The sequence below is a fragment of the Canis lupus genome, chromosome 3 (genome assembly GCF_048164855.1).
Source record: "Canis lupus baileyi chromosome 3, mCanLup2.hap1, whole genome shotgun sequence".
Classification (NCBI taxonomy): domain Eukaryota; kingdom Metazoa; phylum Chordata; class Mammalia; order Carnivora; family Canidae; genus Canis; species Canis lupus.
This window is the reverse complement of record NC_132840.1, coordinates 54,068,301-54,089,629: the sequence shown is the minus strand read 5'-3', so window position 1 is coordinate 54,089,629 and position 21,329 is coordinate 54,068,301. Positions and strand designations below refer to the sequence as shown.

At 48.8% G+C, this 21,329-nt stretch overlaps 1 protein-coding gene and 1 long non-coding RNA gene across 5 annotated transcripts; one reads left to right on the top strand and one right to left on the bottom strand.

Moving 5' to 3' along the window:
- Positions 1-1,980: 1,980 nt before the first annotated feature.
- On the bottom strand, positions 1,981-13,496 carry TMEM220 (transmembrane protein 220). Of its 4 annotated transcripts, none has more exons than XM_072821119.1 (6): positions 13,343-13,496; positions 12,752-12,781; positions 8,781-8,841; positions 6,730-6,853; positions 5,318-5,377; positions 1,981-3,441 (listed from the first exon to the last, which is right to left on the bottom strand). In XM_072821119.1, exons 1-6 carry the CDS (start codon positions 13,433-13,435, stop codon positions 3,306-3,308), a joined length of 504 nt encoding a protein of 167 aa, XP_072677220.1. In that variant the 5' UTR covers positions 13,436-13,496; the 3' UTR covers positions 1,981-3,305. The 4 variants fall into 4 exon arrangements, with proteins under 4 accessions (XP_072677220.1, XP_072677218.1, XP_072677219.1 ...); XM_072821117.1 differs by having other exon boundaries at positions 12,665-12,781; positions 13,343-13,494; XM_072821118.1 differs by lacking the exon at positions 5,318-5,377 and having other exon boundaries at positions 12,665-12,781; positions 13,343-13,494.
- Positions 12,910-21,002, top strand: LOC140630619 (uncharacterized). Its single transcript, XR_012028376.1, has 4 exons — positions 12,910-12,981; positions 14,517-14,638; positions 15,010-15,143; positions 17,442-21,002. It is a non-coding gene; the product is annotated as an uncharacterized lncRNA (long non-coding RNA).
- The last annotated feature ends 327 nt before the right edge of the window (positions 21,003-21,329 follow it).

Here is a 21,329-nt window from a genome sequence, read left to right as displayed (position 1 = left end):
CTTGTGATTCTAAGCAAAGCAGGACCAGAGGCCAGTGCAGCTGTGTGCCTGCCGGCCAGGTGTCTTTGGACAGCAGCTCATCTCTAGCAGCCAGAGACCACAGGGGCTCTATGAATTTACTCCTCACTCCCTCTAGACAAATGGAGCATGTTAACTCAGTTGTCCTACATGCTAAGGCTTATTTGTGGCAACATTTACTAGAGAGCAAAGGGACCATTAAGTGTAGAGGAAGTTTGACTCAGGACCTAAAAAACATCGAGAGAGTAAAAAGCAGTTCTAGTCAGCATCCGTGTGCCCCCGTTCTGGGGCTGCTGTGGCAGATTACTGCCACATTGGTGGCTTCCAGCAGCACATCTGTGCTCTTACAGTTCTAGAGGCCAGGAGCCTGAGCCATTTGCCTTGGGCTGAGTTCAAGGTATTGACAGGCCTGCCTTCCTGCCACCAGAGACTCCCTGCAACAGAATCCGCTTCCTTGCCTTTCCCAGCTTCTAGAGCCCACTTCCTGCAATCTATTCCTGGCTCCTGGCCCGTCCCTCCATCCTCAAAGCCCACATCATAGCCTCTTCAGACCTCCCTCTGCCTGCCTGCCTTTTGTCAGGACAATTGTGATTATCTCCAGGCATCCCCTGGAGGATCCAGGATTCTCTCCCCATCTCAAGATCTGCACCTTGATCGTCTCTGCAAAGCCTGGTTTGTGATGCAAGGTAATGGTCCCAGGTTCTGGGGACCAGGACCTGCATATCCTTGAGAGCTGTGAGTCCCCCCACCAGAGAGGTAACTAGTGTGCTTCCTGCATTCACTGACCTTACCACCCACAGATGCAGACATGTGCAGAAGGGCCTGGGTGTGTGGGGGCCAGGGGGAGTTCAATTTTGTTTAATGGGATCAGAAATGACATGAAAGAGGAGGAACATGGTTTTGACAGGTAGGCAGAGTAGACTCAGCAGAAGTCAGAGGGCATGCAGACTGTAGGAGTGATGAGGGACACTGTGAAGATTCACCAAAAGGTGCCTAGGGTCATGGCAAGACATAGCACGGGAAGCTAACAGGGCCATGTCGTGAAGAGCCTTGAATGGTGAGCCCACAGTTGGAACTGGGCTTGTCAGACCACAGGGAGCCCCCCGTTTCCACTGGGGAGACTGTGATTGGATCCATGTCCCTGAGAGGCTGATGGAGACCAGTGCCAGAGGGAAGGAAAAAGGCGAGTGGGAAGGCAAGAGGCTTGGGTACTAGAGACCTGGCGTTCACTGAAATTCACTTGAGAAATAGAGTTTACAACAATCTCAGTAAGAAGGACTCCTCAGGAGGCAGTGCTCTTCCAAGTTTTTCCAGGCTTATCAAGATACAAAAGGAACTGCCTATAATCTTGGAATTCGTAGTGATACCGGAGGTGCAGATAGGATGAAAGTATATTTGGAACACTACTTTTTTAAAAAATTGGAATATTACCATCTTTTTAAGTAGAGTCAGGCATTACCTGGAGGTTACATAGATCCTACATAGAATTTGCAAAGGAATCCATTTTTCACGTGTGATTTTAGTAGTTAACATTAAAAGAGATGTAAAAACCATAAGTATCACATAAGCTAAATGTTTACTGGAACACTGAAAGCCTTCATATGTATCTTATTGGCCCTTAAAATAAATTTCACATTATTTGCTTTAATATTGACTAGATTTTTTTCTTCCTTTTCTCTCATCTAAATCTTAATAGAGAATTTTGCCTGTCCAGTGTCCATTGTGTAAAACAAAAAACCATACATACCTTCTTTAACAAATATCTATTGAATAGTTAATGTTGTATTAAAAGGTGTAAAAATAGACACTTGGCCAGACTTATTTCCACTCTTTTGATAGAGAGTATAAATATTTTTTGAGTGAAATATTTCCTCAATCTCATAAAATGAGATTTGGACTCCATAAGCTAGCATGTATAAAAAAATTTGCCATCCAACAAAAATACAATGTGAGCCACAGAAGTAATTTAAAAGCAGTCACATTTTACAAAGTAAATGCAAACAGATAACCATAACAATTTTAATTGGTATAGTTTATATTAACTCAAATATATCTAAAACATCATTTCAACATGTAATCAATATAAGAACATTTTGCATTTTTTGTACTGTCTTTAAAATCCAGTGTGTATTTTATACTTTATAACCCATCCATTGGACATGACAAATATTTTCACTGGAAATACTTGATCTATATTTAGATATAAAACTTGAGGTTAAAGAAGTAGAGTCACATACACAAGTTGTTCCAAAACACTTTTACAAGTTTTCTCATAATTGAATTATGTTTTAAAATTAAAATGAACAAAGTAGAATTTTACTGCCCCATTCTGGCCACATTTCAAGCACTCAGTGCAACACGTTATGGTTCTGTTACCATGTTATGCTACCATGTCACGGAGTATGCACCACAGTGATGTTCTCATGTCTGTGCATGTACATATGCACCGTGGTGACGTTACCATGTTGTGTATGTGTGTGTGTGTGTGTGTGTATGCATCACGGTTATGGTAATGCAGGTTGTCACATTGGAGAGCACAGACAATGTGCTAAAATGGTCTTCTCCCCAGGGCTACCTTTGACATTATTTTTTTAAAAGTGTATAGATCTTGGTCTTCTTTTTCATTTACAATGTGGTTAATATTCCCTCTTTCCTTTTGGTCCCAAATTCCTTTATGCTACATGCTCGTTCATTTGGCATCTTCGTTTCGTTCATGGCACTGCGCTGGTCCTGCATACGGTGAGTTCAGTCCAGGGGCACAGCCCTTTCTTGAACCTCTGTTTCCATCACAGCACTCAAACCCTGCTTTCCTGTTTTAATCACGTGTAATCCCTTAGTAGCACTTGGTACTTTTGGAGTGCTCTCCTATTCTCCAGTTTAATCCTTGCAACTACTGCACAAGTGAGTAGAAGATCTGGCATTAATCCTATTTTGCAGATGAAGATATCCACCAGGAGGTTCATATGTTTGCCCAAGTCATATAGATAGTGGTAAGCTGAGTTAGAATTCATATTCCTGAACTTTTGTTCTGCTGCCCTTTCTACTACATGGTGACACAACATAATGTCAGACCCCTATCTCTTACCAGTCCCCTGCAATCCTATGCTGTATTGTAGGCATCCTCAGAAAGTTCTTAGAATTTTTTAAAAAATCATCTCTAATATTAGCTCAAATTACCTGAAATAAACTCCTAGGAAATTGGCTTCTTACATATATTGGCTGGTTACATATGTTTATAAACAATTGATCAACAATACTCATTTTAAGAACAGGATTCTTGACTTCATTTAAATTACTGTTTTGCAGTGAGTTGGCCAGGAGGACCGCATCTCCTTGTTGATGTATATGTAGATCCAAGAGATAAATGGGAGGAGAGTGATTACAACAGCAGTAGCCAACTGAATTCTTCCACCAGCTGGATTCCTATAAAGACCCACAGGAATTATTAGCAATAAAAATCCAATAAAAATTATGGGTTGCTTTGGAAACAAATACAAAGGTGGAATTAGGTGAGCACATTTTTTTTTTACAAAGTAGGCTCCATGCCCAGCCTGGAGCCCAACGTGGGACTCAAACCCACCACCCTGAGATAGAGACCTGCAATCAAGTCTTGGACACAACCGACTGAGTCACCCAGGTACCCCCAGGAGTTCTTCATTCTTTTTTTTTTTTTTTTTTTTTTTATTTATTTATGATAGTCACACAGAGATAGAGAGAGGCAGAGACACAGGCAGAGGGAAAAGCAGGCTCCATGCACTGGGAGCCCGACGTGGGATTCGATCCCGGGTCTCCAGGATCACGCCCTGGGCCAAAGGCAGGCGCTAAACCGCTGCGCCACCCAGGGATCCCGAGTTCTTCATTCTTAATGCAAATCTTTGTTGTTGTATGTGTTGCAAATGGCTTTTCCCACTCACATATGGATGTCTTTTGAGGAACTGAAGTCACTGGTTAATTAGGCAGTGTTAAAATTGATCTATTCCTTATGATTTCTGCATCCTTTTTAAGAAAACTTTGCCTCCCCAAGGTCTTGGAGATTTGGGCTTATCTTCTCTAGGAGTCTTACTGTTCTGCTTCTCACATTAGAGCAATCCACCTGGAATTGATGCTTATGAAAGTTAGCTAGGGAAAGATTGTCCATATGGGCTTTCCCTTGATCCCACACTATTTGTTGAGAAGTCTGCCTTTCATTGCAGCACCTGCACTGCCACCTCTGTCATAAGTCAAGGGTCTGCTCGTGTGTGGACCTGTTTCTAGATTCCACTCTTTGATTAGTTTATCCTTTTACCAGCACAGGTTTATCCCTCCACTTTCTTAGGTGGTCTTTAATTTCTCCTACAGTGTTTTATAGTTTTATTTGTAGATTTTGCCTATGTCTTTCTAGATTTACACCTAGAGAGTTGATTTCTTGATATTATTATTTATGATTAACTTTGTTTTTATCATTGTCTGTTACTTGTTGATAAAAATGCAGTTGGTTTCAGTACATTCATCATTCATCTAGCAGTCATGCTAAACTCACTCTAGTCATGTTTTAGATTCTGTTTGATTTTTTTTGCATATGCAATCATGTCAGCCGTAGATAATGAACATTTTTCTTTTCCAATTGTTGTGCCTCTTATTTCTTTTTCTTGCCTTTTTGGACTGGCCACAATACAAGCTAGAGCAGTGTTGAGCACAAGTTGCAATGGAGGCTAACCCCTGCTCACTCCCGATCTCAGACACAGTTTTCAGCTGCTCACCACTGAGTATCAAACTTTGGTGCTGATGCCACTTATCAGGTTCAGTTCCTTTCTACACCTGTTTTCCAACAGCTCTTGTGAACAGATGAGGAATCTTACCAAATGTTCTTTCTGAAGAGATTGAAAAGACAGTTTATTTTTTCTTTTATTCTGTTAATGTGATAGAAAACAGTGGTTGGTTTTCGAATGTTAAACTGTGTTCCTAGAATAAACCCAACCTGGTGGTTGGGTTATATATTGCGGGATTTGATTCCCTAATGCTTTGTTTAGGATTTTTCAGTCTGCAGTCATGAGACTGCTGTGTAATTTCTTTGCTTTTCTTCCCTCTCCCTTTTTTTAAATGTTCTTGTCAAGTTTTGGTATCAAGATTATTCTGTCCTTGTAACATGAATTGTAAAGTGTTCCTTTTTTCCTGTTTTCTGGAAGTGTTTGTTAAAGGTTTCCATAGGAAAAGGAAAGATTTCTTTCAAAGATTCTTGTTTGCATATACTTTCACTTGCCTATCTGACCTCACCAACCTGAAGATATCTGTTTTTAGCTAATGAGAGCTGAAAACTTACTTTGATGAACTGTGACATAGACTCATCCATACTGTGATAATCACCAGACCAAACAGCTCCCTATAAAACAGCATACATTTCAGATTTTTGAAGTAACTGCAAGTGAGATGCATATCATCCCATTCTCCCCATGACCGCTAGCGTCTACTGATTATCGGATGACCTTACCCCAAGATATACAGGATCTACAGAATACTTTCAAATCTGGTCATGAGTCAAAAATTACTTTTTTTCAGCTTAAAGCCTTATATGAAAATAAATTTCATCTTCTGAGGTAGATGTGAATTCCATCCCCATTCCCCAACTTCTAAGTGGACAAAGAAACCCAACAAAACAAAACCACAAATAAATCACTTATTTCAGGTCATTGGGAAGAATATAGTACAACCAAGGAAACTGGTGCATGTGCAACCCCAGATATATCAGGCATCAGTTTTACATTGTTTTAGAGTGTTCACTGTTGGGCAGGATGAACTCAGATCCATAAATAATTGAGTGCATGCTGCAATTGGGTCACATCTTAGTGGAGACAAATGATTCTTATGAGTCAGACTAATGATTCTGGGGTGGGTATATGCTTCTAGAAATATATGTTAAAAGCACACATCTTTTACATAAAGTAGAAAGGTCATGTTTGGCCATGGTACCACTGGAAGCTCACCATAACTCATGGGCCTCATGCTGGTGGAATTGAATCGACCCATTTGGCTTATAATCCCATGGGCAGACCCAACCTCATTTGCTATCCAGTTTTCCAAGGACTAGGGCCTACAACAAAGTAGCACCTCTCCAGGAATGATTACCTTATCCATCTCTAAATCTTAGTATTAGTAGATGTTAGCAGTAGGATGGACAGAAAGGAAAAAGGGGCCGTGCGTGAGGCCAGGGAGTCAAGGGTGGCGTGAAGCAAAGGAAGAGATGAGAAAATAGGGATGACATGGGACATTGCTGGGCAAGGCTGATGGGAGGTTGACTTAACATACTGACCTCTGAGGGAGCTGATCACATTTGTAGATAAGATTTTTGGCCAGAACCACAACTAAATCAGAATGCTGATGGAGTTTTCACCTTGTAAGACTGGACTATTACTGTATGGTATTGTTGCTCATTCACTGTAAGGGAGCCAAGGTCAAATGCCCAACGGTAACATAACCAGTACGCTGACTGCCTCTGGTAGTGGTTGTGGAATGTGGTACACGATGCTGGGTGTGAATCCTGGCTCATTTTCTGTTTCTTCAGCTTATCAAGGAGATAATACCTTCCCTGCTCCTCTGGGTGTAGTTAGGGTAGCTGAGTCATCACGGTGCAGATACGGGGTTACAGAGGAACTGATTTCACAGATACGGGGTTACAGAGGAACTGATTTCTCAGCTCCAACCCACCCCTTCCAAGGAGCAAAGGTCACAGCTCACCTGCCTTCTTCCTCATGTAAGATGTTCTGTTGGGAGTGAAGCCAGAGGTGGCACGCCAAGCTGACAGCCCACACGATACAAACGAGTATGTGTATTGTGGAGACACTCTTCCAGATAAAGTTGCCTAAAAATAGATATTCTGGTGCTGTTAATCATGGAACCACATCCCAGCGAAAAATGATCTCTTTGTGTCTGCTCTGCCATAGTCTCCTATTAGGTAAAGCCTTCAGAAAAAGCTGGGGTGGTGCCCGGCTGGCTCAGTCTATACAGCATGGGACTCTTGATCTTGGGGTCATGAGTTCAAGCCCCACACTGGGCAATAGAGCCTACTTAAAAAAAACCTGGGGTTTAAGTTTTGTTTTGGGGGACATCAGAAAGGTTAAAGCAGTAATAATAAACTCAGGTGGACATTTATTTTGCAGTTTCCAACATGTCTTGTTTCTAAGATAACTACCCCTTGTTTTCATTGGGGATCTATCCTTCCCACATACCAGGCCATGTGTCCCAGACTATTGGACCTTAGCTTGATTAGTCAACACATTTCATCCTGTTAGCAACCATGATTTGGCTCTGGATGAAGAGACGACAAATTGGGGCCCACAGCTCAATTCTGAGACTGCTGCGGAGCTATCTGAGAAGCAGGTTTGATCTTCTGTTGGACAGAGCATCACAGAGAAGTGAACTTTGAGCTGTCAGACTATCATGAGGGGCCCAGGATTGAAGCCAGAGCGGCATATGGTGGGACTGTGAGGTGCAGACAAGTTTAAGTTCTGAGCCACCACCAGCATCTGAAGCTAGCACCACCTCTGATTTTCTCAGTCCAGTATCCCAGTCCGTCTCCTTTTGAACTCATAGCCCATTTGAGTTTGTTCCTTGCCTGCAACTAATGGAGCCCTAATACACCTTACAGATGCAGACAAGAGTTCCAGGCACGTACCAGGAGCCTGTGCATCCAGAGGACAAGAGTGTTCCCCACCCACTTGGGAACCACTGGTCTTTATTCCAAGGCCCCTGAGGACTTTGAAGGCCCACCCACTGGTTTTCATGACCCTGAAGAATGACCCATCAGGACTTACAGCCCCTATTAATAAGAAAACGTTAGTAAACAATGTAAAATGTATTTTTTGTTTGTTTGTTTATTAGGCACTGTTTTATGGTATAAAACTGTCCAACTCAAGGTTTACTGAGAGTCTTTGGGCCATAAAAGGTAAAGCAACTATGTTTTGCCTAGCATGGAGGGAGGCAGCCTGTGGGCAATAGAAACCAACTATTTTAAGTAAATTTTGTTACCTGTATACCCACCGGAGATGGATATAGATCTTCCAAGGAGCAGGTTACAAAGTCTATGATAAAGCCTCTGTTTTACAGCCATCTGTTCACATTCAACAAGCATTAAATACCTACCATATTCCTGGCCATATTTCAGCTAGGCTTGGGCAAAGATAGGCTAGACCCAGTCCCACTTTTAAGGGACTTACAGCCTAGCAGAGGAAAACATATAAAAGCATGCAGTAAATTGCTGTAGGTACTATGATGGCACAGAAGGAAGTTAGGGAGAACAAGATGTATTATGAAAAACCTAGACACCGTATGGACATTATATAAACCATTTCCCTAAATAAGTAGCCCATATACACACATGTTGATTGAAAAAGTGGTTACTGGGAGTGGTATTAGAGTTAAGAAGAACTGATAAAGAGGAAACACGTAATAGACCCTGGTTGCCACTGACTCTAGAGACACAAGGTTTGTACTCTGTTGCTGATCAGCGTGCTGACCAAAGCCCTTCTCTCTCGTGGGCTACACTGCACAATTGTGTTCCACACCAGCGTAAGCGACCTTGGGTTCCAAGCTGATAAGAGGCTATCTTGGTGTGGCAGGTCCGTGTGAACTCTGCCTGAAGATGGGCAAGGGTGATCTAGATTAAAATTAGCTCCTTGTGTTATCAGGAATGAGGAGACCTGGAGAGCCCCGTGTTTTCCCCCAAGAGTCTGTCGTTATTGTCAGATATCTGATCTGCTACGTGTCCGTGCAGAATCCAGCATCCATACCCGTGACAAGAGGGTTAAGTCCAACAAGCAGGCTCAGCGCTGCAGGTATCATGTACACCACCTGTGAGCGAAGAGGGAGGAGATTACATGGGGTAAGAAGTATGCCTGACTTAGGAGATGTTCAGAAGAATCTAGGGAGTACACAGAGGTGGCCCCGGGGGCCGTCCTGCTGCAGGATTTGCCAGTCCTTGCAGTAACAGTTGAGGAAGTTGTAACTTCTGCTGTTACGGCACTTGCCATGCCAGGGTGTAATTTTACCTGCCTTCCTCCTAGACTGTAGGCTACTTCAGGAAAAACTGGTTCGGCTCTGCGCGCTGGCATTGAGCAGAGCTTGGGTCTCAAGACACATTGACCTCCAGAGTTTCTCTCAAGCAACGTCTGTGCCCACGTGGTCTTTCCCCACTCACACAAAAGCAACTGATCTGAAAAGTCTGGCAGGAGCAGCCACGGTCAGCTGGAAGGCCCTGCTGGGTCTGACCCTGTGGCCCACCCTGCTCAATACTCCAGTTCTGCAGGTGAGACCACAGAAAATTGACTTACAGTGTCCGCATCAGGTAAGATCAGGCTCATCATTTTGGAAACTGCTGACCAGCTGTTTGGGAGTGTGGAAGCCTGGCCTGAGGAGGCCTGTTTTCAAGCCTCATGCACAGCAAGCCAACTCTAGCCAGACCTGCTCTGGCCTGTGTGTTGTGGGCAGAGGGTGAGTAGAATATGAATGGTAGGTATACAGGAGGCATGATGAGTTTCCAGGAAACTTAGCTGCTTACCCGCCGTATCAACCATGATGCTCATGTCAAAAATCTTTCCTTATCTGGGAGTTGTCACAGCTGTGCATTTTAAGTGCTTTGCTTTCACCAGAGAAACAGGTCTGTCTTGATCCCAGGGAGAGAGGGCATCTGGATTACACACTTGGTGTTTATCTTTCCTACTCCATCCCTAATGATGGCCAGTCCTGACATCTGCAAGTCTGGTCACCTCTCACACATAGGCATTCATGCTATTGAGGGTTAAGACCAGACCTTCCCAAAGTTCAGTGTGTATACGAATCACCTGGAAAGCTTGTTAAAATGCAGATCTGATTCTAGAAGTCTGGGGTATGGCCAAGTTCTGCTTTTCTAACAAGCTCCCAGGGGATGCCGCTGCTGTTGTTCTAAGGTCCACACTTGGAGCAGTAAGGAGTGATTTTCCCCTAATGAAAACCTACATGACTTAACCACTGAGAAAGAGAAGAAAGGAGAGAGAATGAGAGAGAGAGAAGTTACACACATATCATACAACATTTAACTGTGCTCTCTGTAAGAAATGTTTGGCAGAAATTTTCTTAAAATGTGCACTCACGTGTATCAGATATCTGTTATTAACAGATTAAGGGATCTAAGATCTTATTTCTTTATATTGTAAACATATGAATAAAGTAACCCTTTACATAGTGGGTTTTCATGGCAGTTGTGCCATGTTAATCCTTAAACGCTTTTCTCTATCTCAAATAAGATAAATAATTCTTTTTGAGGACAAGGAGACCGAAAATAATGGTTTCTAGTACAAGGTAATATAATACACAGTATAAATACTCAATAATGAATTCAGTAGAACCCACTTATAAGGTCTTTTATTTTTTATGAGCCAGCCAAGCACCCCCCCCATGGCATTCATTCTTAATGTCTCTCTCCCTTGTCCACCAGCCATTATAAAAGCCAATTTGTTTTCCCAGCCTCTTCAGCTAGGGGTGATCATGCTCCAGCCATAAATTGTAAGAAGTCTTGTAGGGGCAAGGCTGATACTCAGAGCATTTTAACAACCAGTATGCACAGACATTGACCAAGCAGGATGGATCCCAGACCATAAACCTTATGGGTATGCACATACTGCATAGCAGCCTGTCTGAAGGGCTTCTTGGGTAACATTTCCTCCCTGATAAAAGGGAAGAAAGCATAGGAGGAAAAATTGTTTTGCTCCTGTCTTGTTTCTTCCTGCTTGGGATGCTCTCATCTGGGCAGGATGCTTGGAGCTGCAGCAGCCATTTTGTGAACATGAGAGGATACATCACCCACACATTGGAAGTGACAGAGAAGAAACCCAGAACGCCCAGGTCTTTGATGACATTGTGGGTCATTAGGCAGCAGCCTCTGGACTTCTTGTTAAGTGAGATGCTCTCTTTTTATAACCTCTTGCTAGTCAGATTTTCCATTATTTGCTCCTGTATGCATGCATCCTAATACAGGCATCCTCCCGTGAGCAAGATGAAGTAGGGGACATGAAAATGAGTCAGGCGTGGTACAAGCCCCCAAGGCCCAGTTACCCAGTATTGGCTCATCTGTGCATGCTTTCATGCAGGAGTCAACACAGAACGGCTGCCATAGGAGGGCTGTGTGTTAGGTTGCCTGAGGACCACCAAGGAGGAAGAACTGGTCCCTGTTTTCCCAGAAGCTGGCATGTACAGAACCAGCTTGAATGTAAAGCAGAATGTGTTAGCGTTAAAGGTTCAAAGGAAGGACAGTTGGAACCTATGGAAAAGAGACAGAGGGATTTTTTGAGATGGACTTTGAAGCTAGAGTATGACATACAGGAATCCTAGGGGCAAAGTGCAGTAAGTATTATAGGTGGATCAGGCTTCCAAGACCAAGGTGGGAACGTGGGTTGGAGCCACACTGGTAGGCCTTGAGCGCCCTGGGGAGTTGTAACTCAGGGATCTTGGGAGATTAGGGAAGTTTTTGAAACAGGAAGTGAAAATGTGGAGATTGTTCAAGGAGTGCAAGAGGTTAGAGGCAGCTCTGAGAATTAAGAAGCTATTACAGGAGTCCACCTGGGAGGTGATGGAGGGTGAAACTGGCAAGAAGGGAGGATGTCTTTGGGGACATGGTGTCACCTAAGCATAAGGTGGGAGGGAAAGTATACACATACCATACAGATAAACAGTTAGACCTAGATTGGGTTTGGCTGGATTGCTTTGTTCTTCATTTTATTTTTTGGAAGGATCTCAAAGGTGGTGGCAAGGAACTGAGTGAGGGATGTTAGAGATGCCTGGTTGGGACCAAGGATGTCCCCGAGGATGATTTCTGCTGACAGAAATGGGCGAGTCCGGAGGAGGAGGGGGTTTAGGAGGAAAAGAGGCCATAGAGACCTTGGGGTGTTGGAGGGGTCAGTGTGACATACAGGTGGACAGATCTAGCAGTCTTTTGGAAATTCAGCATTAAGCTGGGTGTTGGGAGGCTTGCCTGCAGGGAAATAATATTTGGAACTCAGGATATGGACCAGAGTGCTCAGGAAGAGGCAATTTGATTTGATGCAAGGGCATGTGATCTGGACAATAAGCGATGTCAGAATAAGTTCTACTGCACTAAAAAAAAACAAAAAAAAAACAAAAAACAAAACAGAATTTCGCATTACGGATCCAAACACTTTCATTCGTTGCCAATAGTGTTCCAAAGTCGAAAAACATCTCATTGCTGATACTCCACAGTCCTACGTATCTGTTTTGAAAGAAACTGGGCAAAATCCAGATAGTTTTGAAAGTGTATGGAACGATCCTCCTCCAAATAGTTCCATCAGAGCACCGGTTAAATGTATTCTGTAGATTTTTCGGGCTTTAATTACTTTTTATAAACACAACAAACTGAATAAGAAGAACCTCAATCCCTAAGCCTGCCATTTTCTGGTCAAATGTTTGTTGGAGTTTCCGGGTGGAAACTCAGGAGGAACGGTTCAGTTGACCTTGGGAGGTCTACTGTGTGTCTTGGGAGGGAATACTGCGGAAAGGCCCCTCAGGTCTCGGGAAAATCCTGAATTCTCTCTCATACACACATTACATCACCCCTCTGGTCCCTCTCCCCTGGTATTTTAGGGAAGAGGGCTTACGAGTGATCCGATGTCTAAGTTTTACGTACACAAGGGAGGGAGGCGGGACTAATCGATAAGGCTGTGTGTTTGGTGCGGGCCCGCGGTTCCTGCCGGCGGAAGCGGCGCCTACTCACCATCCACAGTTGTGCATCTGGGTCATTCACCTGCAAAGCCAGAACACCGGGCGTTAGCGGGCGTCGCGTGGTGCTGCAGCCCAGCTCCGGGCAGACGCTGCTGGGCGGCGGGGCCACACGAGGGCTAGAGGATCCGCGGGGGCGGGGGCGGGGTCGGAGGGGGGGGGCCGGGCCGCGGGCCGAGCGCAGCCACACGCCGGAGCACGGAACCGCACGGAGGTCGGACGGAGGTACTGTGGGGGCTCCAGGCTTCGGGAGTAAGGACGGCTGGGGCGGGGGGGCGAGGCGGACTCGCGGGGCCGAGCCGTGCCGGGCCCCATCCCGGGCTGCGTCCTCTCGTCCCGCTCCTCCCAGCACGTGGCTCGTGGGGGTCGGGGGGGTGTGTGCCGGCGGTCACGTGGACTCGCCACCTCGCGGCCGGGGGGTTGGGGGGGCGGGGCGCCGGGGCGTGACCCCAATCTTCGTCCCCTTCCGGCAGGGCCCGGTTAGTCTACACCGCGCGCCGGGCCGGGGCGGAGCTCGAAGCCCGGCGCCCTGCACCACCCGCAGGCCCCTCGCCCGCCGCCCGCCGCCTGGGGCCGAGGCGCTGACCTGCACCAAGGCCGCCAGCGCGAAGAAGGCGGCCATGAGCCAGTTGCAGGCCCGCCACAGGCCGGGGGCCCAGCGCCCCGCCGCAGGAGCCATGGCTGCCGGCGGCTCGGGACCCGGCGACCGCAGGGCTGGGCTCGGCACCGGGCAGGACGTCCGGGCTGCGGGGCGGGGCGGGGCGGGGCGGGCTCGGCACCGGGCGGGGCGTCGGGGGGCGGGGCGGGTTGGGCTCTGCACCAGGCGGGGCGGCGGGGCGGGGCGGGGCGGGCTCTGCACCGGGTAGGGCGTTGGGGCTGCGGGGCGGGGCGGGCTCTGCACCAGGCGGGGCGGCGGGGCGGCGGGGCGGCGGGGCGGGGCGGGCTCTGCACCGGGTAGGGCGTCGGGGCTGGGGGCGGGGCGGGCTCTGCACCAGGCGGGGCGTCGGGGGGCGGGGCGGGGCGGGCTCTGCACCAGGCGGGGCGTCGGGGCTGCGGGGCGGGGCGGGCTCTGCACCAGGCGGGGCGTCGGGGCTGCGGGGCGGGGCGGGCTCTGCACCAGGCGGGGCGTCGGGGCGGCGGGGCGGGGCGGGGCGGGCTCTGCACCGGGCGGGGAGTCGGGGCGGCGGGGCGGGGCGGGGCGGGCTCTGCACCGGGTAGGGCGGCGGGGCGGCGGGCTCGGGGGGTGGGGGGACGTCGGGGGGGCGGGGCGGGCTCGGCACCCGGCAGGGCTTCGCTCCGGGGGCGGGGCATGGTGGGGCTGGAGGCGGGGCTTGGGGCGGGCTTGTCGCGGGGTCGGGCGCCTGGACTGGGCGGACCCAGCATCTGAGTGCCCTGCTTCCCGGCGCCCGACCTCAGGTCCCTCAGGTGTTGTGTGGCCGCTGGCCGCCGCCCTCTCAGTAGGGGACGTGGCACTACTTGAGTCTAAATACTTCTTCCATTGGCTTCTCCCCAAAACGTGGCGGTGGGGAGGAAGGCAGGCAGGCAGGCACGGTGTCCCTATTTCACAGATGAGGAAAGCGGGTCCCGGAGCGACTGGATGGATGACTTGTCCACGGTCGCCGTGTAGCGGGGGCGCAAAGCACCTGGCTCCGGGGCCCCGGACAGCCAGATTCGGTCACTGCTCTGCTGACAGACCCCAAAGGCCGGGAGGGGGGTGGGGAAACTGAAAGGTTTTTTTTGTTTTTGTTTTTTTTCTTCAGGGAGGCCGACCCCGGGAAGACCGCAGGGCTCAAAGACTGTCTCCACACAGCTGAAAATACTTCCAGGCTTACATAGGAGAACGAGGGACAGGGATGGGGTGTGCGTGCGGGTGGCAGTGCAGGTCAGGTGCATCGTGGCCTGGGGGCAGTCATGGGCGGGTCTTGCTGGCTCAGGGCAGGCCTTACTGCTTGAAGGGGTGGTTCGGTTCCGGCAGGGTCAGCTTTGCCCCCAGGGTCTTTTGCCGCAGTGAAGAGATCAGCTGGAGAGGAGTTAGGAAGCTTGAGGTCAGCTTGGGGGTGGTTGGAGTCCACTTCCAGCGTAGGTCGTGGGTGGTGGAAGGAGGTCATGTTTAACCCTGTAGGTCCAGCTCTGCTGCCTGGTCACCAAGGCAGCCTTCCTCACAGCAAAGAAAAAGATCGGGAGCCGGGGAGGGTGGGGGGAGGGTCGGGTCTGTGTGCCTTTTCTGATTAGTATTTATGCATTTCTTTCCAGAGCTGGAGGAACTTTGAGTGCCCCGTAAGCATTATGGTAATTTCGTAGTGACGACAGTTATATTAGCATCTTACACAGCTCACAGCTTTTCTGCAGACAGGCTCATTTATCTTCATGGGCTTTTATTATAAAAGGTATTTACATATACATATTTACAATTCTTCCCCACCACCAAAACCAACAAAATTTCCACACACGTTGCTCATGAATTTCTTATGAACCGGAGACACTGAGATATTCACTGTTCTCCCCTCTCACTTGTTTTACAGTCTTTTTTTGTTTTGTAATTTACCCTCTGATGAGGCTTTCCCAAGCTCATTTACACATCCATAGGCCTCAACATTTTTGCTGTCCTAAGGAGTCTTTATCACTTCAAATCAAGAGCATGAGCTCCTGTCCTCCTCTCCTTTTAGCTAAATCTCCTAAAATGCTTTAGGGAGTTTTTCCCTCCTGTTGTTCCTATTAAGGAATGCTTATTTCAAGAACATCACCTGCTGGGCTCCTGGCCCTGTGCTGAGCGCTGGATGAGGAGGGTGGATTTGCCCTGTGCACTTCCTGAAGGGAGCATGTAAGTGGGCCATGGGCTGGCTACCCAGTGGGGATAAGGACCAGGCAGAGGACAGGCTCCTTAGTGAGTTCCACTGCCAAATCAGCCTTGGGATTAGGGACCAGTGACTGCCCTCACTGTCCTATTCCTTATCGGAGGAAAAATATAAATAAATGAAGGCGAGGGTAGTGTTCTAGGCTGAATCAGTCCCCGTGCCAATTCATATATATGTTGAAGTCCTGACCCTAATGGCAATTGAGGGGGAGAGCACAGGTTTGGGTAGCAGCCCACAAGAGAACATGAGTTGGGTTTCTAAAGGCAAAAGGGAATATATGCATATGTCATTTACAAAGAGTTTTGATTGGTGTTGGCTAGACATAACCGGTTGCCAAGGCTGTCACTAAGCCAAAGTCCGTTCCTGTAGCACGCGGCAGGTGTTCATGCAGAGTCCTTGGAATATTTCTGACTTGGCCTAGTTTATAAATTCTACCCAGTGAGGATGTGCTGAAAGCCCACCTCCTTAATGGGCTCCTGGCTCCCTTTGTAAAGCCCCTTGACATAAGTGACTCCATTTTACTTCACCTTTCACCGGAGCTACGGTCTTAAAAGAGATAAGTTAAAATGAGGTCATTGGGGTGGACCCTAGTCCAATATGACTGGTGTCCTTATAACAAGAAGAGATTAGGACACAGCATATGACACACACAGAGGGAAGGCCCCGTGAAGACACAGCAAGAAGATGGCCATCTGCAAGGCCAAGAGAGAGGCCTCAGAAACCAGCCCTGTTGACACCTTGACTTTGGACTTCAGCCTCCAGACTTATAGTCAGAAAATAGCTGTCTGTTGTTCATGCTCCCCAGGCTGTGATGTGTTGTCATGGCAGTTCTAGCAAACTTGTATAGGGGGTGATAGTATCTGCTCTGCCAACCAAATAGAAGCGTGGGTGGCAAGGAAAGAATGGTGTGAAAAGTGGCGTGCCATAAAGCCACAGTGTAGTTTTATAGTTTCCACTATTGTCTGGAACCTTCCAGACCGCTGTATGGATATATGTTTTCATTTGTGCAGGGTTCATTCCCCTTCTTCTAGGATTAGCGTCCCTGTTATTTGGGAAGGGCCCCTTCTCCCGCTATTGGGGCATGGATACTCTGAGGGCTGGCCATGCAGTCCCCTCTCCAGAGATAGGGAGGTGACCTTGGCCTGCTCATTGGCATGACCCATCCTCCTGACCACAGCAATTGGATCTGGGTTGGTGTGTGCCTCAAACTGGCCGACCATATTGCTAGGACCTGTGTTGGACTAAGGTTGCCAGATAAAATACAGGATGTTAGTTACATTTGCATCTCAGATCAACAAGGAATAATTTTTTAGTATAAACATATCCCCAATATTTGCAAATACTGAGAACTGTAGCTGGACCATGAGAGGGGAGCTTTCTTTTTGCTGAGTGTGTTTGTCTGATGGCACGTATGCCAAGGCTGCCAGGAGAAAGCTTTCCTGAAGTTGGATTCATGTAGAGGAATCCAAGCTCAGAGATAAAGAGGGTGGGTGACATCCGCCCGCCTGATGACATCCCTTGAGGTTCTAGAACCATCCATGTCTCTCACTGAGAGCTGCCTCTCCATATTTCAGTGTTGTTAGCCAACGAAGTCCCATCTTTATATATAAGCCTGTGAGTTGGGTTTTTGTCACCTGTGACTCCAAATGGTGACTTGTAAAATCCTGATTCAGTAGTTAAGTGGATGCTTAAAAAGCCTGTTTGTTCAGATTTTGCAAAGACAGGGAAGAGAAGCCTCGTCTGAAAAGTAATGAGAAATAAGTTTAAATGAAGCCAGTATCCCAGAGAGCTCTTCACAAAGAGTCATTTCATCTTCCATTTTAATTGCAGTGTCACACTGCTGCAGAGACGGTGCGATGTGGATGGAAGCAGGGGCCTGTTGTGCTGGCTTCTGCAGAGAGGCAACTCCAAAGGCCTTCCTCCTGCCGGGCTGTCCCCCAGCTGCCAGGTCAGTGACCGCTTCATGAAAGCAGCGAGAGCCACTGGTGTCAAGTGAGGGGGACCGGCTTCTCTGCCAGAACCTGACAGTGCATGGGCAGCATGTGGAGATCTGTCCTCAGAAGACTTGGAAATAGAGGTGCTAGTTTTTTCTCTGCAAGTGGGATTTTGAATTCAATGCCAAGAGATGGAGCAGGGACTGGCAAACTCCTACAAAGACACAGCCGGCCTCCCAGGGCCTCACTTGAGATTGAGGGAGAGCTGGTGAATGTTGAGCATCTCTAAAAGGAGTGTCAGCAGAGGGGGATTGGTGGCTGTGGAAACCCACAGAGTCGTGTCCATCCAGAGGGCAAGGGCAGGCTCAGCTCAGCCCAGCACAGGCTAGAGAGGTGCTTTGCCCCCCTGGCCACGGACACTCACATTTCCTCGTCAAGCCATCCTCATGGAGCCTGATGTGGACCAAGAGGCAATTCACAAGCGCAGTTCCTCTCTTTGCTGTGATTTTAGAGAGAGTGTGGCCTCACAGCCACCTGGCCTAGGGTGGAGAATGAGCTGACCTGCCGGCACCACCCATCTGGTCAAATTCTTTTCTTACTTTTCTTTTTTCGTGAGAGACACACAGAGAGAGGCAGAGACATAAGCAGAGGGAGAAGGAGGCTCCCTGTGGGGACTCGATCCTGGGACCCAGGAACATAACCTGAGCCAAAGGCAGACACTCAACCACTGAGCCACTCAGGTGTCCCCCATCCGGTCAATTTCTAAGTAAGAAAGACACACTCACTAAACATTTATTCCAACCTCCCTATGTATCAGGCACCATGCTAATGACTGACGATGTGACTGTGAACAGAACATTCATGGCCTTACCCTGTGGTGTGGACACACTGAACAATAATCACACACACAGTGGCAGGTGATCCCAGCAGGGGATTGTGGGAAAGCACAGATGCTCTTGGGGTTGTGTGAAACAAAGGGGAGTCAGAATTTTTCCAAGGGCTTCAAGAAACTTCCTGGAGAGGGAACTTTGGGAGGGGCACCCTGAAAGATGAAAGGGGAGTGCAGGTGAAGGAGGCATGGGGTGGGGGGCGAGTGCCTCACACAGACAGAGGAGCAGGTCGGAAGGCCCCGAATCCAGAGGCCCAGCAGGGCCGTGTGTGAGTGCAGAGAGATGAATCTAGAAGGGTGTGGGCTGAGGAGGTCAGTTTTCCATCAAGTGCGATGAGGAGCCCCCAGAACCCTGAGCTAGGGGGTGGCAAGGCGCAGGGAGTGCTTGGGGATACACTGCAATGCTGCTGTAAGAAAGCTGCTGCAAGATTGGGTTTGTTGCAGGCGCAGGTGGGTGCGGATTGTGAAGGTTAACACGTGCCGAGCCCTCGGGGTTGCGGCAGTATTCTGAGCACTGTGTATACGTGAACTCATGCTGCCAACAGATCAGTCGGGCAGGTACTGTCATGATCCCCACTGAACAGATGAAGGCACAGAGGTGCGCGCGCTTGTCCTTAAATCCAGTCCTCGAGAAAGACCCCAGCTCGTCTGACCCGTGACTCAGAATTGGACTTCTCCAGGTGCATAGACAGGCCGCCTGTATGTTTAGGAAAGCGGAGAGGGAGGTAGGCCCCACGCACTCCCTCCCACCCTGTTATCTGGAGACTGGGTGGGGGCGCTTAAAGGGTGACCTGCAGGCCCAGCAGAGGCGGCCGGGGCAGGCCTGCTTTGATGCTGCTGTCTTGCCTCTGAGCCCTTTTAAAAGACCAGAAAGATCTTTCCGCCCATACCCTTGACCTTTGGAAGCTGTGCTTCGAAGTGGGAAAAGCCCAGCAACTTCGGAGGCCTCTTCCGTCTGCACCCCGACCAGGCTGTTAGGACGGCGGGTGGGCTCTAGGTGGCGGGCTTCTGCAGCGATGGAGCCCCGGGCGGGCTGCTTGGAGGCCGACTTTCTGGGGGGCTGCGGAGCCCGGAGTGGCCTGAGCCGAGGACAAACAGAACTTTGTACCAGGAAGTACTGGTGTCTGGACGGGCGTGTGGCCGGGGAGTAGCTGAGCTCGGCTGTGTGCTGGCTGAGCGGCAAATTGGTTGCCACCCCGAGATTCCGGGCAAGTCCGATGCGTCTAAGGGGAGCAGTCACTTCTAGTACTAGGGCGAAGGTAAATAATGACGATGACGGCGGCGACCAGGCACTGAGTGTTTACTGAGGGCCCTAGGACATCCCTCACAGCCTAACCTCACCGCAACGTCTGCATCTCCACATCTAAACCTGGCACCCCCTCTCCCATCTCTCATCCTCTAACACCTGCCCCCGCCCCACTGCTGGCCTGCCCTCCCTGGAGGCACCTTCACCCCCTTCAGTTACTCCTTGGATTGGTTGCCTAGGCTTGCCTTAGCTGGGTGTCACAGAACTGGGGACCTAAAGAACTGTATTCTTTCACCATTCTGGAGACCTCAAGTCCAAAATCAAGGTGTCCGCAGGGACCCAACTCCCTGCCCAAGGCTCTGGGGAGACTCTTTTCTGGCCTCTTTCAGCTTTTGTGGGGTGGGGGTGGGGTCCTTGTGGTCACATGACTGTAGTCTCAGATGGACTGGGATTGTTGGATTTAGGGCCCACGTGGGTGGTCCAGGATGATCTCACCTGCAGATCCTTAACCCCAGGATCATGACTTGAGCCGAAGGCAGACCCTCAACTGCTGAGCCACCCAGGCATCCCAAAGACGCTGTTTCTAATAAGATCACTTTCACAGGAGGGAAACAGACCTTTTCAGGGGCCACCATTCAATTCACTGACACTCACTGCAGAAACCTACTGTTATCCTGGACATCTCCAGCCCCTCCCTCCCCTGTGAAGTCCACTGCCACCCATTGTGGCTGACTTGTCTGCTCAGTGCCAACATCTGCTCCAGGCCATCAGCATTTCTTCCCTAACTTCCTCACTGGTTTCCCTGTGTCCACCTGTTGTGGATCAAACTGTGGCCCCATTGCCATGACTCACATATTGAAGCTCTGACCCCCACCCCCAGTGGTGATTGCTTTGGGAAATGGGGACATTCACAAGATAAAGTTCACGAGGTCACACAGGTGGGGCCCTGATCTGATAGGACTGACGTCCTTATAAGAAGAGCTACCAGAGGGACATCTGGGTGGCTCAGCTATTGGGCATCTGCCTTCAGCTCAGGGCATCATCCTGAGTTTGGGATTGAGTCCTGGCCCCACATCAGGCTCCCTGCAAGGAGCCTGCTTCTCCCTCTGCTCTCTCTTTCTGTGTCATGAAAAAATAAAATCTTGAAGAAGAAGAAGAAGAAGAAGAAGAAAGAGCTACTAGATCTAGCTCTCCATGCAAGAATGGTGGAAAGCCACATTAAGGACACAGTGAAAAGCTGGCCATCTACAAGCCAGGAAGAGAGAGCTCTCCAGAGAGCAATCACTGCCCGCCCCCCCCCCCCCTCCACCACCACCGGTGTCACCTTGGTCTCAGACCTCCTGTCTACAAAACTGTGAGAAAATAAATTCCTGTGGCTGCAGCCACCCAGCCTATGCTATTTTGTTATGGCGACTCCAGCAAATGAATGCACATCCCTCCTGGTCCCTGCACTCCCTGCAGCCAGCGGCCTGGGTCAGACACACGTCCCAGACCTCAGCTTAAAATCAAGCCTCCCACTGTTCCTCTCTCCCTGCCCCACACTATCCAGGCAATTCCCTTTCTCTCCTTGCAGCACTAATAACAATGAAGGTTAAATCATCAACCTCGCAGCTAGTTGTCTAGTTGTGTGGTGTGTGTAACCCACGAGC

What these genes read in the sequence shown, in the direction of transcription:
- TMEM220 (XM_072821117.1), bottom strand. Translation starts at nt 13,435, where the DNA reads ATGGCTCCTGCGGCGGGGCGCTGGGCCCCCGGCCTGTGGCGGGCCTGC. An exon ending in GTCCCGCCTCCCTCCCTTGT is followed by an intron (nt 8,842 to 12,664) that starts GTACGTAAAACT and finishes CTTCGCTCACAG; the next exon opens with GTGGTGTACATGATACCTGC. An exon ending in CTATGTCACAGTTCATCAAA is followed by an intron (nt 3,442 to 5,317) that starts GTAAGTTTTCAG and finishes GGGTCTTTATAG; the next exon opens with GAATCCAGCTGGTGGAAGAA.